Below are 19,515 nucleotides of genomic sequence, written 5' to 3'. Positions count from 1 at the left end.
TCAGTTTATTTAAGTGTTAATAAATACATTTGATTAATTTAATTGATTTTTAAAATAAACTTAATTTCATTTTCCAAAAAAAAATCACTTTCACGAATTTTGAAAATGAATGAAAATAATTAGAAAGTGTAATATTAATACAATTAAACAAAAAAAATATATATTTTTTAAAATAAATTTTAAAGTCACTTTTGGTTTCGGTTTTCGGCCAAGTGCATCTTGAATTTTCGGTTTCGGACCAAAATATTAATTCCGGTGCAGTAAACGTGGATTAAAAAAAAAACTATTAGCAAATATATGCATTTAATATTTACAGGTTCTCTTCCTGGAAAACAGAGCAAAAATAATGATGAGGTATAATAATCGTATTAACTAGGTGGTTATATAATAGTTGTGACAGGTCTATTGTGAAAAGAAGCACTTGGAGGAGAAACAGATAAACAGACACGGACATATTCACGTTTAAAGTGGAGGAGTTTGTCTGAACAGGTTTCCACCAATCACAGAGCTATAAAAAGGTTAAGAGATTACGGCACTACACATTAAATCCATTCGGCCAGTGCGCTGCAAAAGCCATTTCTAACACTCCAGAAAGCTTCACTAAATCCTCCAACTAATGTGAGAATTCCTGCTCCCTCGGCCGCTGATAAACACCAGATTTCATTTAAAATGCTCAGCACAAGTGTCTTTTGTTGTCCTGACAGTTTTATGCTTAGGATTTTACGATAACTTCAAAACTTTTATTATTATTTTTAAAATTAATTTTTTTTTTTACATATTTTATACATCTCATTTGGTCCATTTGTAAAATTTCACCTTGTCCATAATGTCACGTTGGGCAAAAATCTGTTTTGACCTCGTGTTGTGGTTACCGGTAACTGCAAACTTGAATCTAACCGAAGGAGTTTTTTTGTTGTTGTTGTTTTTTTGGGGGGGGTTTTTGTGTGCGTGTAGTTGTGTTTGGTCCTGTCCTGTGATTATACTGTTAATTTGTCAGTAAAACTGAAAATACTACAATAAATATAATATTTTTAAAAATTCTGGACACAGAATCAGGATTTCATTTTGAATCAGTATTGAATGGCATGTATAATTCATGGCAGGTGTACCTAAGTCTCCGAAGTGTACTGCCTCCATGTGGCTAGGCTGTTTTTTGAGGATAGCAGTGCGGCCACGAGCAAACGAGTCCATGTTGGCTGAGATAGCATTGATGGCCACATGGCTGGGTCCCGCCGCCTCCAGGATAGCATGATGGTTACGCCCACTGAGGGAGGGGGAGTGGGGCGACACTGGGGCTGGAGACAAGCACACAGAGAAGGAACACTCAAACACAACAGAATTCTACATTTCACTCCAGTTCCAATCTACAATCCTGCACTGCTTATCTTGGTAAGAAATGCTTACCACATGCTGATAAACCTCTACATGTCCTCCCCTGGTTAGTTATTCATTTAAGACTATAAAACCTGCAAAGCTTTTGAGTGTTACAACCCTAGAAATGGTATAGATTTTTGTAAGTAAACATTCTAGAGCGCATAAAGCTGTTATTAAAAAAATCTATAATTTGAATCAAACAGAGTTAGCAGAATTATTTACATTTATGTGCAGCATGTTGAGAATGTGATTGTTTAGGACAGATTGTTCATTTTTCCAAATAAACTCTACAAATTGTTACACCAACCCTGGTCACTTTCCCTATTTGTTTCTTGTTGAGCGTCCAATGACTAGCCATAATATTGTTCTATATCACACTTAGCAGACTGCTAAAAAAAAATAAAAAAAAATAATAAGTTTTAGGGGCAATTCACACAGAATACGTTTTATGATAGAAAAAGAAAAGAAGAAAAAAAACACGTCAAGGTCTCCAGATGGATGATTTTTTTTAAAGGTGAACTTTTAACATGAGTCTCATGTTTTTAGAACGGTATGTCATATAGGCTAAACTCTGAATTGGGAGGAATAGAATTGCAAGTTTGTATCTCACACTTTTTTCTATATAATAGAAATAGGATATAAACACGCAATTTGGACTCACATTTATAAGTTTATATCTTACAATTCTCAGAAAAAAAATAGACACATTTTATCAAAACATTTTGACTTGTTTCTTGCAATTCCGAGTTTATATCTTACAATTATAAGAAATAATGTCGGAATTCGGAAATATATTCACAATTAAATATATTCAAAAAGTAAAAATTGCGAGTTGATATCTTGCAATTCCGACTATTTCTCGCAACTCCAAGTTTATAACTTGCAATTACGAGTTTTAAAGGGATACTCCACTTTTTTTGGAAATAGGCTCATTTTACAACTCCCCCAGAGTTAAACTGTTAGGCTTTAAAATAGGCCACCTTCCGTCAACACAACGGAACTATTTTCAGGCGCTGCGTCATATCATTACGCCTGCTGCACTCATGGTACGGCAGTGAAGTTTCTTGATTATTACGCAGGAATGAGAGTATAGTTCCTAGCCATATCAGTCTAGAAAATCGCAACTTTACATTTTCCGTCGGTCTTAGTGCACGATGTAACTACAGAAGAGTCAAGTTTTAAATAGGAAAAATATCGAAACTCTTTGGTCATTTTTTTTTTAGAAATGCTAATGGTCTTGTCCACTTCAATGATGTATGCTAAGCTATGCTAAAAGTGGTACCGCCAGAACCGGAGATCGGCTGAATGGATTCAAAAACGGTAAAACTCAACAGTTTAACTCTGGGGGAGTTGTAAAATGAGCCTATTTCCAAAAAAAGTGGAGTATCCCTTTAAGCCAGAGTTACAAGATATAAACTCGCAATTGAGAGAAAAAGGTCAGAATTGTGAGAAAGAGTAACAATTGGCTTTTCGTATTTTTTTTATTAAAATAATTAAAAAAACAAGTTTCCGTTGAAAAGCAGTTTGCAAGCATAATGTAAAAAAGTCCTGAAAAAAGGCCTGCTCACAAGGATGTTAGCTATAAAGATATAGTTATAAAAATCATTCAAAATATAAAAGAATAGCAGAGTCCACACCACAACAATAATAATAATGGCACCGAGAAACTATATCATTGGAATCACTTCTGAACTTTTTTCCATCTGATGAATGATTTAAAAAAAGACAGCCAATCAGAGTCCATCCTGCTTTAAGGAGCTCAAGCATTTAAAGCTGCAAAACTGCAGCATGTGCTTAGAATAAACAGAATAATATCATCCGTTAGTGCGGATGCTAATATAACCTAGTTATTATTATAGTTATCGTTCTTGGTGTGAACTGTGAACTGACCTTTAGTCCCTCACATTTTTTTTGACACTATATTTCCAGTCTGGGTCACATGCCAAGCAACTGAAACTACCGGTATAACTTGATACAAATTAACCTGGTCTATTGTTCTACATTCTAGCATGTTCTATGACAGCCCACCACAACATCACAAAAGTTACTATAAAGAAAAAAGGACTATCACCCTCACATTTGCTGGCTTTGGCATCTGCTGGTCTCTCAGGTTCCTTTCCTTTAGCTGTAAGATAAAGAACACAGGAAATATCATTTATAATTTATGGCATCTCTTCTTGTCCTAATGATTATCCAGCACAGCAGCCGTTTGGGAACCAGTCACAGACACCCATTATTTGAAGCAAAAAAGGCTGTTGCACAAATCCACACATCACTTATTCTTGAGTTTTTCCACTGCATGTTTTCTGGATTATTTGCATGGGGTGAGGCCTTGCTGGAGCAAACAAACAGACTAGCATCATGGAGCACAAAACGACAAGCATATCCAACATCCCGATCATTGTTGGCAGGAGTGCAAGCAAAGAGTGAGGATGATATTTCTCTTTACAATGAGCAGCATGTTTCTCATGAATTCTCTGCTGAGCTCATAACATATATTAACTCGCATATCTCTGATGGATAAAGAAAACAAAGTGTAATGACAAGACTGCAGAACTGAGAACAAAGAGAAAAGGTTCCTATTACGGTAAATAGGACATGGGCTAAGAGGGCATCCTTCCTTCCCTTAGGGCTCTGACTGTCACAGGATACATGTTTATGCTCTTTGTCATGCGAACAGGGGTTCTGGGAAAGATCGGTCACTTTATTTAGTGAAGATACAAAACTGCAGATCAATCTTATGGTTTAATATGAACAACTAAAGACAGCAGCAGCATCGCCACTCATTTTGACCAATTCATTCTAATGTTTCCAGCTGTGTTTCCAGATAAGTGAGAAAAAAAATGTTTTATATATACTCTAGTCTTAATAAATTTTTGTAAATCATTTCCAGGCCTGGAAATCAAAATTTTAAACTTCCCTGAGGTTTTTCATGACCACAGGAACCCTGTAGAAGGGAGGATTAAAAAAAAGGTAGGGACAGAGGGATGAACGGCTGGTTCACTTGGTTCATTTGGTCTGGACCAAAAACAAAACAAAACATTTAGTCCAGGTAATTTTATCTTTTTAACATTGTAGCGTTCACATTGGCATTTTAATTTTGCCGAACCTACAGGCATAGGGATGAATACGTTCACAATCTGATTGGTTGGCTTTTATTATGTCTATTTCGCAACAGAACTTACCAAACCTCCAAAACAATGCTGTGTTCTGGGCTAAATGCACTCGTTTATGTGCATAGCCTACATATGATAGTATTTTGACCAGCTGAGAACATGAAGATCTTATAAAATGAGTAAAGGAGTCAAAATAGCGTCAGGAATCCCTCCGTCACACACAAATGAAGATCTGTTGCGAGGAGACGCGGTTCTGATGCCTGTACTGAACTGTGATGGGCAACATTGCGACTACGACGAGACAAAACAGGTTAGTTTTTTAATCTAACCAAACATGCCAAGTGTGAACACACCCATAGTCAATCAGGGGGCCGGGGCCTCAGCAAATTTAAATATATCAACATAATCTTAATTAAGAAGCTTAACAAAAAACTAAAAAATATAGATGTACAACATTAAACTGACAGGTTTTTGAGGTTATTTATTTTTATCAGCTTAGAATGTAGGGCCTTCGAATATTTTCTGTGAAAAAAAGGAGGCCTTTCAGTCATAAAGGTTGAGAACTAACTTACTGGTCTAAATACAATAGATACAACATTTACGATTGACCTTTGACAATCTAGCTTTATACCATCAGATCAAAGATGTGAATGAAAGAAGTTCCTTGACAAAAACTTTAAATCAACTGAAATGGGATCAAACTAGAATAAAAAAAATAGTTTTTGCTTCTATGTATGTTTATTCAGGATATGATTCATAAAATTATGCTTGTTTCATTCCATATTATGATATTCCAACATGAGTTTTTTCAGGCATGGCTAGCCTGTCAGTCGACTGACATAACGTTAGACCATATGCGTGTTACTTCGAACATCTAAAACAACGGGGTTTTTTTAGGAATCAGCGTTATTTCAACTAAAATGTAACTATAATTAACAAGTTTTCATTTGATGATCTAAATATTAAAACGTGCACTCGTATAGGGAACATCCAATCCCTCTATCGCTGTTTTACACGATGTGCAGAAGATATGCATATGCATAAAAGAGATTATATGGCCAACATAAAGAATAAAAGAGTTTTGATGTCACATTCATGAGGACGTGAGCTCAGCATCGGTCCAGAAAAGCCCAAACTGTCCATCATCATCGAGCGGAGCACTTCCTTACCTTTCCGCCTGAAGAACGACATGATGAATCTGAAGCTGTGAACACTCGCTCAGCTCAGAGACAACATCCCGACAGCTCCTGAGTCCCTTCATTCATAACACTCTATCGCGCACAGCTTTCGCGTTGCTCATCCACATCTGCGCTCTCTGTCAAACCCAAAAAAATTCCAGTCCCTTCTTAGCTGGCCCGGTCGCCATATTGTCAATAAACGCCTCACTTCCGGAGTGTCTGCGGCACAGCGCTTCTGCTGGAATTATGGGAAAAGACCTGACAAATCAAAAGACTTAATTCCCATACAGGCCACATAAGATTCCTACACTGTGTCGTCGAGAGGATACTGTATCACAAAATTAGATATGACTTGCTAGGTGACATTCACAACATGTGTGTCTCTGACATCACTCCTGTTGTTGTAGGAGGGACAAATTATCACACATCATTGCAACTCAATAATTGTCTTCGGACATATTAAATTGAGCACTGTGAGGCATACATATACTATAGCCTATTCAACTACATAATTGTATGTAGATTTATTGCAATTGTGCCTTGCCGAGTCTGGTTTCTCTCACGATTCTTTTCTCCTGGTGGAGTATTTATATCCTTGCCTGCTTTTAACAGTATGTAGGCCTATATAGGGATGGTAGTGTAAACAAATAAAGTTGCGATTATATCAAAATTGACTATTCTTATATTTTTAATAAAATATTGGATAATTTATTATACATGTTTTTTTTTTATTCATGTGCCGTCATAATATTTAATAAACACGCACCTATGGTCACGCCCAGATAGCACGTCTGCAAGATGTCTGTTATGACTTCTAACATCTGATAGACATCAATTAAGATGTCATTTTTACATACATTCTAAATCATAAAACATCTTAAAGACATTTTCTAAACGTCTATTTGACATTTGACAGAAAACGTCCTAGACATATTGCAGATGATCAAACACTGTGACTGTACAAAAATGTCTTCCAGATTTTTTTTTTTTTTTTTTTTTTTTTTTTTATTACGTTTTTCTGTCAGAAATGCATAGTTTGTTTAATTGTATGTTTTATGTTTTTATTCTTGTGAAGCGCTTTGAGATACTTTTTAAAGGCGCTATATAAAATAAAGTTTATTATTATTATTATTATTATTATAAACACGCACGCTATCAGGGAGATCCACCAATAGAAAACCACAACCATTCAATGAACCAATTAATTCACGATGGACAAAATCAAGTCCCACCATACATTTTGTTATTGTTCGAGAAGTCATTTTACTTGGATACTCATCTCTGATCACCAAAATGACATATTTAAACGTTTTACCTTGAGAAAAAAATTATTCATAGCTTAAAATAGCTTGAATGTAACTACACCCTTCCCTCATTTAGTATACGCGGTTCTGTGAATATGCAAATTAGCCCCGCCTCCACTCACTCACACCAGCTCAAAGATCCATCATTGACAATCACACGTTGATGTGATTGGTTAAGGTAGTTTGTGACGTCGGAAACAACAGCGATTTTAATCCACGTTTTTGAGATTGTCTTTGGTTCACTGCAGTTTTAAGGAGAAAATACTCAGCAACTTAAAGCATATTACATATAAACAACATTAAAAGATTTATTTTTTTTACCACAGGGGGACTTTAAATTATTATTTTCATGACATATTACCGGTAATTGAAAGACTACATGGATTTATACTTTTTTTTTTAAATGCTTTTTGAGTGTGAACCTGCACACAGATTCCAGAAAACCACTGACAGTGGGAATGAACCAAAAGCAAACGATCCTGGCACAAATTATCGATGTATTTCCTGGAATCTCTGTGTGAAAAGGGCTTCTGAAACGGCAAGTGTTGATGGTTGTCCCAGTCAGTAGTGGTGAGAATTTACCAACTGTGGTCCGAGGACGAGGAGGGACAAACCACAAACCAGCGACTGGGTGTTGGGTGACCAAGACTCATCGATGCACGAGGGCAACAAAGGCTATCCCATCTGGTTCGAGCCAACGGAAGGTCTACTGGGGCACAAATCATAATTTTTTTTTAATGATTGTTATGGGAGGAATGTCAAAACATACAGTGCATCGCACTCTGCTGCGTATGGGGCTGCGTAGCCGCAGACCAACCGATCGGAGTACCCATGATGACCCCTGTCCACTGTCGAAAGCACCATCAACGGGCACACGAGCGACAGAACTGGACCTTGGAGCAGTGGAAGAAAGTCACCTGATCCAATGGGAAACCCTGGGTCCGGTCATTCATGTGGACGCAACTTTGACACATGCCACATACCTAAACATTCTTGCAGAGCAAGTACCGTACACCCCTTCATGACAACGGTGTTCCCTGGTGGAAGTGGCACATTGCGCACATTGTTCAGGAATGGTTTGAGGAACATGTGTTGCCCTGGCCTGAGTGGCCTCCAAATCACCCAGATCTGTGGATGTGCTGGACCAACAAGTTCGATCCACGGCGGCTCCACCTCGCAACCTACAGGACTTAAAGGATCTTCTGCTAACGTCTTGGTGCCAGACACCACAGGACAACTTCAGGGGTCTTGTAGAGTCCACGCCTCGCGGGTCGATGCTGTTTTGGCAGGACGTAGAGGACCAACACCATATTACGCAGGTGTTCAAATTATTTTTGGCTCATCTGTATATAACTGTGAATTACACAAAAGCAAAATATTTTAATGGAACTAAAATGGCATGTTTGTAAAATATATCAATTGTCCCTTTACAGTTTCATCATCTCCCTCTATTTTATGTTTTGATAATGCTCCAAACGCTTCTATGACAGACTCTGGGTCATTCACATTATGCCTGGCTAAAATAACACATTATGTGACATAGTTAATTGCGAATTTATCTTTACAATGTGTATGGATAATGTCTGTGCTGCCACCTTTTTTGGTAAAATGACTCCAATTTAAAAAAAAGTGTAGAAAAATAAAAGACAACACTCCACCATTAACATTTTTATTGCATGAAAATCTTCAACAATGCCAAAATATGTTGTAAACGTGCGCTCTTACAGAGGCAAACACATTGAGAAAAACTAAAAAAACAGGCCCAAAGAACCACAACTTGACATGTTCTGTCCATTTTTTATTTTCCCTTAATTTTTTCAACCGTTAAAGCGTTTATCTGAAGCAGTTTACACAGAGTTTCCTGCTCTGAGTGTCTTCTCCCGGGAAGAGCGGATAGCATCAAGCAACATCCATGCAAAAAACACTTTGGACGTCACCATCATTGTTGCCCTGCCCAGGAGTCCAACAAACAGAGAAGAAAAGCTGCTGAGAGAATACAAGACAAAATAGAATTAAAAAGAAAGATAAAAAGACAAGAGGATGAGATGTTAACGTGCATTTTGCCAATACAAAAAGGCTCTATGGTGGATTATTCTCACCTCTACGATCAGGCCATGCTCATTTCTTCATGGCCACCTCAATGGCAGTCACAACTGTTCTGAGTTTAGAATCGGAGTCAACAAACCCATCTCCATTCTGTCAAAGAAAATATCAGACAAATATAAAATATTACAACTGTACTTTACCATTTTAGATTTGAGTAGCAAACAATTCAATCAAAAAGAAAGATTGTGCAGTAATTAGGAAGACATGTAACTGTACAATTTAATGTCACCATGAAATAAAAATGGACAATTCTCTTTTTATGGAATATTGCAGTATTTATTATTTGTGCACATCATTTTTTTTTTCAATTCATGTGCCCTTGTAATCTTTAATTAAAATATCTTCCCCTCCCTATTGCAGCTTCATCTCTTCTCTGATGAGTGTTTACTGGCGCAAGGGCGGGGCAACCTGTCACTCACATGAGATCGACCAATAGAAAACCACAACCATCCAACCAATTACCAATGGACAAAATCAAGTCCCGCCCTACATTCTTTCTGGTTCAAGAAGATGTCTGACTCGTCCGGGTTGTCACAATAATGAAGAAAAGGATATTTCAACATCTGTTTCATGCCGACTTAAAGTGCAGTTTAAGTGAGAAACAGTATGAAGCCAGGAGTCATATAGTGGTAAATCATATGCAATATATAACAGTGAGAGAGGATCAACTCTTACCTTCTTTGAGTGCACCAACTTGCCATTTACTTCCACCTCAAACCAGCCTGTGGATGATGGTGTACCCACACCAGTCTGAGCATGAGAAATCATAGTAAAATGAGAAAGATAATTATGAGAAAACAACACTTTGACCAATTGTACTGTAGATTCCACATTTAATAAAGCATCATGTTTTATTTTCAGAATTACACCATAAAAAAATGGCAATCATTTAAATCACATACGATCTCAAGTTCGCCTGGGAATTCATCCTCAAGCAACGTCTTGAGTTTGGTGAACTATTTGAATAACAAAAGAGACAGATGTATAGATGCACAATATTCTTCCACACGTTAATATTATATTGCATTATGATATACACACAATACATAAGTAATAAATAAAACCTACCTTGGGCCTGTACCCTCATCCACCACTAGGAGATGACAAACACACACACACACACTTACACTTAAATGGTATTCACCTCATTGGTCAAACCTTAATTTGCATGGTAACTAGGGTTAACTTAGCGTACGACTGTTTCGTGAAAATTGAGATTGAGAGAATCGGTGAAAGCATTATTTAATATTTCTGATTCCAGTCTTGTAAGCCACCAGTTATGGCTCGCGAACATGTTTATTATGTAAATTGGAAATATTTAACCTTGCAAGAATCCAAGCAATTCAAACGCAAGGGTGGACTTAGCAACCAGAACACAAAGAGCAAAAAAAAAAAAGCAACAGCAACCCTGACTGTTCCTGTCATTTTTATTGCCCGACACATACGAGCTTTAATTGGTTAAACATTTCTTTTTTTCGAACGTGTTAAACTTAGCGCGTTTATAAGTCAGGTTCTTAAAAAAAGGGAAAAGCATCTGTCGAAAAGCTGGATTGAGCGTCAACAGTGTAGCAAAATACATCGCCAAGTACAATTTAACCTACCAGTAAATGATATGAACTTTGACGGTCATCCTGCCAGGTGCTGTGGGTCTTGGCTGGATCAAGCGGTGGTTGTGCTGTGTGTGCAGAGACTCAACTGATGTAATTACTTTCTGTTCTGTAATTTTGTTTTGCTGCTATTTCCTGGGATGTTATGAAAGACTTGAGGCGGAGCAACTGACGCATCATGCACCACCAGCAGAGCACACACACCTCTCGCGACTCGCGAGACTTCATACAGTTCCTGTTCACTACACGGAGCAGCCCTTTAAGCCTTATTCAGACTGGACTAATTTTAATCCCTTCCGAATCAGTCATGTCAGTGATTTTCTCACACAACCTTTGTAAAAAAAATCCCAGGGCAAATGACCTAAGTTAAGTTACTGTTTTCGGCGAACACAGCGGTCCTCTGAGAAATCAAATCCTGTGCGAATGTTTGTGATGGCTGATGTCTTCTTCTCGTGCGTTTTTTGACCCACCTGAGCTAGCTTTTGCGCACCATCTTCGGCATACTTTAATTGCGTTTCAATATGGATGGTATCCGACGACAAAAAGAACAATCATAGGCCCCCACGTGCATACCTACCAAATATAAAACACATTACTCAACTCAGATTCTCAGAGGCTATATACACACATACGCAAAGAACGCCCCTTATTATTATTTTTATTTTTTTACATTCTCATTACTCAGTCGGCAAGTAGTTATAGCCTATAATTTTTATAGCCTATAAGAGTAGGAGAGTAGGCTACTGTCATTTTTTCCACTCGATGGTGCGCTTGATGAATGAATTACACAAAAGTTAACTCGTGTCTCGGGTCCTGCTGCCGATAGTCTGATGATCAGTTCACTGAATAAAATTCAATATTTACAATAAGCACTTAGACCAAACTGGAAAATAACTATTAAATAATAAAATAATTAGAGAACTTGCTGGCTAAAATCAGCTTGAAAATGCTATCTCATGATGAAACAAAGGTGAATCCGTCATTTCTTTACCATTTAAAGGTATGTGTTCTTCTTTCATCAGTCAAACGTTAAAGTCTGGTGGTCGAAAGCTTCAGGAAACACCAAAGAAGACAATTCTAGAGAAAGAGCAAGCAGAGATTCACGAGTGCACAGGACAACGTTTGAGAGCTAAAGTTTATTATAAACAGCCACTGCTATGAACTCCTAAAGTTTACTTACATAGGGGTTTTCATAATGAATTAAAAATATCGCTTAGTTGTATTTTTTTCTTAGGAGGACTGGTCATAACTTTTCTACTCATTGACCTACTGCTAGTTGGTCAGACTGGTTCTTAAGACAGTCTTAGCATAGTGGCTGTATGCAATTGGGCTTGACAATTTATTGTGCAATAAATGGACATATTGATATGATATAGTAGGTTTCCTGAACAGGTGCTTAGTTGTACATCATGACAATGGTCATTATTCTATAAAATAATATCCAGCCTTTTTATACAGCTTCTTAATAATATTCCACAATATGCACAAAATCATAAAATAAAAACAACTCATAGTTCAATCAAACACTCAAAAAGATAGCAAGATTGCTGGAGTTACTTATTGACCAACAGTTGTTGTTGTTGTTGTTGTTTTTAAAATAAATGTTACTTGACAACTATAATTTGAAATGTAATAAGGCACTTCAGGCTCTACAACACTTCAACACTTGAGTTTTGACATGTTCCTCAGCAACAGTCTCGAGGGCGTTTCTGCAACCAGCCAAGAGGACAACAAGCTGTTCCCAACCCTTGGGCAATCTGAACCATCAAAACAACTCGTCTTAACTGAGATTATATGGAGGATTTATTCATCCAACCGTTGCAAACTATTAGTGGTTTTAGGCATTATTTGAGTGAATACATTAGTATTAATGACTTGCATGTTGAATAAACCCTATCATCATAATATGCCCTTTTACAAAATCTTGATTTTGTTCTACTATAATAGGTTTTCATGCTTGAATGTTCAAAAAACACATTTTTTGATATATTTGACATTGTTGCTGCAAGTCTGTTTAGTTCCTGTCTCCATGAAGCCCCTCTTTCTGAAATGCAATCTCATTGGTCAGCTGGACCAGTTTTTTATTTTGCATAAGCCTTGGACGGGAATTATTTAAATGATGAATATTATGACATTTTCATTCCCAGAAAAAACTCAAAGACTACAATCGAGGCGTTTCAGGGAGTTCAGAAACTGATATAGAGAATAACTCCCTTAATAGGTGCTTATAAAGACCTGCAGACTATTCATTGTCTCTATTCTCTGTGGCAGAGATCTTGCGTGGTCTTTTGGAGGGCGGCACTAGATGTGCAGGTAGCTCATGAGGGAGACCAAAGCCCTCTAAGCCCTCAATGAGATGGCCGGCCAAAGCAAACTCCTCGTCGTCTAACATGCCATCACAGTCCACATCTGCCAGTTTCCAGATTCGTCCCAGAACTGAGCTGGGCAGACGAGTGCTCATCATCCAGTTCTTCACTTTAGTCCCACTCAGCTTGCCCTCATGAGGCGAGAGGTTGTAAAAGATCTCATCGTACTCTTGTTTATCTTTTGATACCACCCATTCTTCATCTGACACAAGAGCACTTTCTCCATTGGATCCAGAGTGATGAAATGGGTTCCCCACAATAAAAGGGCCCATGTGAGGCCCTAGAAAAGGTCCTCCTTGCATTAAAAGCTGGTCAGCTGCCTTTTCTTCTTGGCGTAGAAGAGGCATCAGCTTGGCAATGTCAGTGTTTAGGAGCTCATCCAACCCACCTAAGAGCTTCGGCTTGAGGCCTTTAAACTTGAAGTCGTGACTCATGAGTTGCTCCTGTGTGATGATGTGAGAGTGAAACCGCTTGTCAGACAGATATCATATACTGTAGTGTAACTTACTTTTAATTCTTATGCTTATAGAAGCAGCAGAAAATACATTTCATAATGGGCATGCTTGATTATAAAGTATTTGAACTGTTATACACCTGCATCTTGGCGCAATCTGGAAAATCTCCACGTGGAATCTGATGCCTCTGTTGGATTCTTGAGTAGATGACAGGAAGATCATAGATTAGATCTCTCTTCTTTTTTCCTCTGCAGAAAACGAAAGGCATCTCTTCTTTTAGAGAGCCAATGATGTAAGCATGGGCCTGTGGGTGAAGAAAGGATAGAGAAGCCACATTCATGTTTTAGTAGGACTACATCAACTGACCGCAACAAAACAAGCAGGTAGGTGTATTTCAATCACAGCAACTAAATAATTAGTCAAAAATTGTGTTTTGTTCTCTCAAAAAGACACCTTTCACAAATTCCACGTTTTCTCATCTCTTTCAAAACAATCGCTCCCACAATCTCAGCAAAAGCAGCGGTGTGTCACATATTATGTAGTAGAGATGCAGCATAATAACATGGATAGTTTATCCAAAATGTATAATTCTGTCATCAAATACTCCCTCACGTTCCAAACCCAGAGAGATTTCTGTCCCTCCATTGAAAACGCATTTCACCAACACTTTGATGCACTGTAAACCCTAACGCTCAAAATACTTAATTGGTTTGAGTAGGAAAAACTTAAACTAATTAGTTCAGTCAAATTAACTTTTATGAGTATTTAGCACTTTCTTTTTCTTTCAAGTTCACAGAATGGATATATTTTAAGTAAACTGAACTGTTTCATTGTTTTGAGTTTTATGAAATTATTTCTTTTAATTTAGACGAACTTAAGTTTAACTGAAACGGCTGAGATGTATATTTCCCAGCATGCTTTGCCGATAGCACTCGAAAGGGAGAGTAAATGCTAAAATTAAGTGTAATACAATATTTTTTTGTTCAAGATTAATGTTAAGCGGGTGATTTAGTAATGATTAATGTTTTGTTATGCTAATTTAGAAGAATTTCTGTTAATGTTGGTTTTAGGATAGTTACCATCATGGTGACAAGTGGTGCATGAGCTTGATTTGAGAGCAAATAAAACCTTTATATTGCTGCAAGTGTTACTGCATAGCATACTATTGTTAAGATGTTAACAAAATAGTATGTTAGCAAACTAGCTTGTTAAAGCTAGCTAAGTTTATACTAATAAAAGTGTTCACATTGAGATTACATGAAATTTTAAGTTAAATGTATGAATTAGTGTACTCAAACATTTCAAGTTAAGAACAATTCAAATGTACAAATACAAAATAAAAATATTATATTATAAAAAATGTATTAATATTATACATTTTTTGAGTTGTGCCAACTTATTCGGGTTTACAGTGTGCTTCAAAAAAGACATTGTAAAAACAATCCATAAATTGAGCGGTTTAATCTAGATATTCTGAAGAGACACAATCACTTAAAGGTGCATTGTGTAATATTTAGAAGGATCTGTTGACAGAAATGCAATATCATATACATAACTATATGTTTTCAGTGGTGTATTAAGACCTTACTTAATGAACCGTAATGTTTTTATTACCTTAGAATGAGCCATTTCTATCTACATACTCCGCGGGTCCCCTTACATTGAAATGTACCGACATGTTTCTACAGTTTGCTTAAATTTTGGCCTTTTGTCTCCATGTGTGAAACCATTAGTGAAGAATTTGGGCGTGTCTTTCAATAGTGCTTTCAAATTTGACAAACAGATTAGTATGGTAGTCAAAACCAGTTTTTTTTCATCTCAGAGTCCAAGCTAAAGTCAAATCATTTTTTTCTTTTAAGGACTTTGAAAGGGTGATTCATGCTTATTTCAACAAGGCTTGACTATTGTAATTCCCTTTATTTGGGCATTAACCAAGCATCACCGTCTGCAGATGGTACAGAATGCAGCTGCTAGGCTCCTTACTGGTGTGCGTAAACGAGAGCACATTACTCCAGTTCTGAAATCTCTGCAATGGCTCCCTAACCATTACAGAATTGATTTTAAAGTCTTGATGCTGGTTTTTAAACCTTTGAATGGATTGGCTCCTGTATACATCTCTGATTTATTATCCATTCACGATCCTGGAAGGTCTCTTAGGTCATCCAACCAGAGACTGTTAAATGTTCCTCGGGCTAGATTGAAAACGAGAGGAGATCGAGCTTTTGCCGTTGCGGCACCAAAACTTTGGAACAGCCTACCTGTTTTTATTAGAACTGCCTCTACACTGCATCTTTTTTCTTTGGCTTATAATTGTAGCTGATTTGTGCTGTGTCTGGTCTGTTCTGTGTTCTGTTCTGTAATTGATGTTGTACATGGTGTTAAATGCTGATGATATCTGATATAGTGTACAGCACCTTGGTCAACAATGGTTGTTTTTAGTGGTGCTATATAAATAAAGTTCAGTTGAGTAGCCCTAAACGGACAAACGCTTGTCGTTACTATGTTGTTCTTTGTGCAAGAAAGCTAGCTAAAGTCAGCGAATAAAACACTGACACAATGATGAACAAGTAACAATAATATTCACATTAACATATCGTTTTACTGAATAATAAAGTAAACCTAATTTCTTAATTTATCTTTGTAAAGAAACCTCACTGCTTAACTGGCTACTCTCCGCTGTCTCGGACGACAATTTTTTTTCCTGTTGGCCACCAGTAACATTTGTTGGTTGCAATTCGCAACCTCACCACTAGATGTCGCTAAAAATCACATACTGCACCTTTGCACCACTAGTCCCCCCACCCCCACCCCGCCCCACCCCAGTGTTGCTGTATTTCCAAATAAAACAGGAAGTTCAGATGCTACATGTTGAAAGGTCTGTCCTATTAAGAAAGGGTTTACATCACAGCAAGTCAAAATAGGTTGTATGTTGATGTAAAACAAATGTTTTTTAACCTTTTTCTTAGAAGAGAAAGACTTAAATGCATAAGCCTGTGTATCTGCTCAATGACAATTTTGTCAACTTCTCAATCCTCTAACATAGATGACCTCAAAGCTAACAGACTTGGATTAAAAGTTACTGAAGTTCAATTGATATTTTATGGAACCAAATTAGTCGTGAAAAGCACAAAGGTCCTCACCCTCGCAAGCCGTGCTCGTTTCACCAGATCATTGAGTTTCCTCAGTGCAGAATTTCGTGGCAGATTCCGAATGTCTGCAAAAAGGTCTTCCTCCTCTTGCTCAAACAGTTTCCGATTGTCTGTCATACGCATTGGAGAGGACCAGAAGGAGCCGATGTAGACTCTCAGAACCTCTGGAGTGCAGAACACCTTCCCGAGGGACCACATGAGGGCGCCGTAGACTCGCATCAGCTCCTGGGAGTCCACCATGTCGGCCTTGTTGAGCACCACTCTGAGCTTGTCCTCATTGCCTCGCAATGCCATTATAGTGCGTGAGAACTCATCAGAGATCTCTAGTTTGTGTGCATCACACAAGAGGATGATGCGGTCAACGTGCTCTGCAAACCAGCGGATAACTGCCGGAAAGTCATACCCTGAAATATGAAAGAGACGATGAAGTAATGCACAGGTGTTTGATCAGATATTCAAATTTTGATAAGCACAGTTCAATTGGATGTGAGAGTCCCTATCCTCTACTCTGGCCCTCAATGTCCAAACTGTAAATCAAACAAACCTGAACAAACTACCGATATGGATTTTTCGGGGCCGATACCGATATTAGGGAGTAAAAAAAAGTCCGATACCGATATATCGGCCGATATTGTTTATGTGTATATTATAATACAGTAGCAATATTATTTATGTGTATTATAGTACAGTATACCATGCAGTCAAAAGTTTGGACACTTTCCTATTGGTGTGTACAAACTTTTGATGGGTACTTTACACAGTATAAACAGAATAAATATATTTTATAAACACGTTTTGCAATGATCACTCAAATGTGGTGATCAAACACTTGTGTGACACAGATATGTAATGGAGGCAGGGGGAATGATAGAATGAGAATTATACAGTTGAAATGTAACCAAACTAGTTTGCATTGCATGTTATATTATATTATATTATATTATAAATACTGTTGCATAATCTTCACTAACGACTTTGTCTTTTAATTTAGTCATAACTTGTATCAATAAATATATAAAAAGTGTCACTGACAAAACCTTATTATCTTCTATTTTTACTCTTAATTCCTCTAATCTCTACCAGTGGAGGAGGAACTCAGATCTTTTTACTAAAGTAAAATTAATAATATCATAATGAAACGTTTTTAATTACATATGTACAGTACTTTTATACTATTTTAAATAATTAGTAAGCAAAATGTACTAAATGTGAAACTAGGCTACTTTAATGCAAAATGGCCCTATATAAAGTGTTATAATTATATAAATTATTGGAATATTGCTTGATGTTGTAACATAGCGTTATAGGCAGAATGAGCTTTAACATTGTCAACACTGGACGCGGCCGTTACTGCTCGCGCCGCAACAGCTGTTTACCCGAGACAAAGCAGAATCAGTTTACTGTCAGAGATTTTTTGCTCGCGCCACGCATTTTAATCAATGTTTCATCAACCAAAAGCCTGGATTTTAATAAATAAGAAGTAAATATAGCAGACAAAATAATCAGGACTTCTCAGCTCCGCGCTTGCAAGAGTCACAAGCTCACACAATACGTGACAGAGGCTTGTAGAGAAATTAATTCTGTGAATTACACTGCGCAAATCACAAGTAGGCTACTACCCACCGGATGAAGAAGGGTTGGCTCTCAGTCTCCACAGGCTACATAAAATATTCATTTTATTTTATTTTTCGTGTTCGCATTTATGAGGAAAAAACAATGTTACAGACGCGACAAGTTCAGCACTACGGACGTGAGCGCTCTGAAAGCGGCACTAAAATATGCTTTGAAACTTTCACATAGACATCAAACAGAAAGCACAAAACCTTTCTTTAAATCGAATTTCGTTTTGTATTAATTGTATCTTAATTTTAATCAATGTTTCATCAACCAATTGCCTGGATTTAAGAAGTAAATATAGCAGACGATAGATAATCTCGACACGGAGGCGCCTGGGGGTGAACTGGAGCTCGTCTCATGAACCGAAACTCAGCGTATAGACCTGAAATTGAAATGTCTACTTTTAAACAGAACAATTCAAAACGAAAGACAGACAGACTTTTGTAATCGTATGAAATGTGCATTTCTCTCTGGCGCGCGTTCACTGAAGATCGCAAGTCAGCATGGTCAACTTCATCTTTGGCTGACACTGACTGAAAACACTTGTTAATTAATAAACAATTAAAATGTCTCCTTGCTATATTTGTTGTATTCATAATCATTACTTTTGCCAGTTCTTTGTGACAGCTTTTAGGTGCTTTATTGGCAGCGCCACCCTTATGAATCACTGCACCCGCATTTTTTAAAATATTCATTTATCGGCCATTATAAATGCCGATACCGATAGTTTGGAAAATGCCTAATATCGGCCCGCCGATATATCGGTCGGGCTCTAATATGAAGGTGTGTTTGATCAGGGTTAGAGCTAAACTCTGCAGGAAAGTGGATCTTGAGGGAGCCAACCCCACCCTAGTCACTCTGAAAGTCAGAGCTCTTAAAATGAGGACTTTGGAGGGAGAAGGGCACTTGCATCTCTAATGTACCCGTTTGGAATGCACTTGGCAAAAGGAGCAATGAAAGACTATGTAATTTTCTCATTATCTTCACTTGGAATGTACATTTAAAAATGATATTTGTTTTTTAAAATTAATTATTTATTTGTGTGTGTGGTCTTGGTATTTCCTACGTTATGGGGAACAAATGTCCCCACAAGTAAAGTAATACCAGTAAATTTTTACCTTTTTTTGGTCCCCATGAGGAAACAAGCTTATAAATCAAACAGAATTATCTCTTTTTTTTATCTAAAAATGCAACAAAAAAAATCTGTTATGGTTAGTGTAGGGAGACAGAATATTCCGCTTGT

General features: G+C 37.3%; 3 protein-coding genes across 7 annotated transcripts in view; all 3 read right to left on the bottom strand.

The window, feature by feature from the left end:
• The window catches only part of akap10 (A kinase (PRKA) anchor protein 10), a 34,711-nt gene extending 28,807 nt beyond the window's left edge, over positions 1-5,904 (bottom strand). For 2 of the 3 annotated variants that reach the window (XM_056247321.1, XM_056247322.1), the window contains exons 1-3: positions 5,660-5,903; positions 3,452-3,499; positions 1,110-1,295 (exon numbers count right to left, since the gene is read on the bottom strand). In XM_056247321.1, the coding sequence (XP_056103296.1) occupies positions 1,110-1,295; positions 3,452-3,499; positions 5,660-5,681 (256 nt within the window). In that variant the 5' untranslated portion in view covers positions 5,682-5,903. Of the gene's footprint in view, positions 1-1,109; positions 1,296-3,451; positions 3,500-5,659 lie in introns of all 3 variants that reach the window. The other variant, XM_056247323.1, reaches the window with a different exon arrangement.
• A 2,723-nt stretch (positions 5,905-8,627) lies between these two features.
• On the bottom strand, positions 8,628-10,772 carry selenow1 (selenoprotein W, 1). 2 transcript variants are annotated; one of them, XM_056247328.1, is made up of 6 exons: positions 10,680-10,772; positions 10,147-10,171; positions 9,981-10,034; positions 9,754-9,828; positions 9,072-9,168; positions 8,628-8,958 (listed from the first exon to the last, which is right to left on the bottom strand). In XM_056247328.1, exons 1-5 carry the CDS (start codon positions 10,706-10,708, stop codon positions 9,091-9,093), a joined length of 261 nt encoding a protein of 86 aa, XP_056103303.1. In that variant the 5' UTR covers positions 10,709-10,772; the 3' UTR covers positions 8,628-8,958; positions 9,072-9,090. The 2 variants fall into 2 exon arrangements, with proteins under 2 accessions (XP_056103303.1, XP_056103304.1); XM_056247329.1 differs by having other exon boundaries at positions 8,628-8,955.
• Positions 10,773-12,591: 1,819 nt separating this feature from the next.
• Positions 12,592-19,515, bottom strand: part of ehd2a (EH-domain containing 2a) — a 30,328-nt gene continuing 23,404 nt past the window's right edge. For both annotated transcript variants that reach the window (XM_056247325.1, XM_056247324.1), the window contains exons 7-9: positions 16,647-17,059; positions 13,646-13,810; positions 12,592-13,494 (exon numbers count right to left, since the gene is read on the bottom strand). In XM_056247325.1, coding sequence (XP_056103300.1) covers positions 12,928-13,494; positions 13,646-13,810; positions 16,647-17,059 — 1,145 coding nt within the window. In that variant the 3' untranslated portion in view covers positions 12,592-12,927. The remainder of the gene's footprint in view (positions 13,495-13,645; positions 13,811-16,646; positions 17,060-19,515) is intronic.

Source organism: Rhinichthys klamathensis, unplaced genomic scaffold, assembly GCF_029890125.1.
Source record: "Rhinichthys klamathensis goyatoka isolate OS25496 unplaced genomic scaffold, OSU_Roscu_1.1 h1tg000046l_1, whole genome shotgun sequence".
Taxonomy (NCBI): Eukaryota; Metazoa; Chordata; class Actinopteri; order Cypriniformes; family Leuciscidae; genus Rhinichthys; species Rhinichthys klamathensis.
Note: the sequence above shows the minus strand (reverse complement) of the source record. Positions and strands in the feature narration are given on the sequence as shown.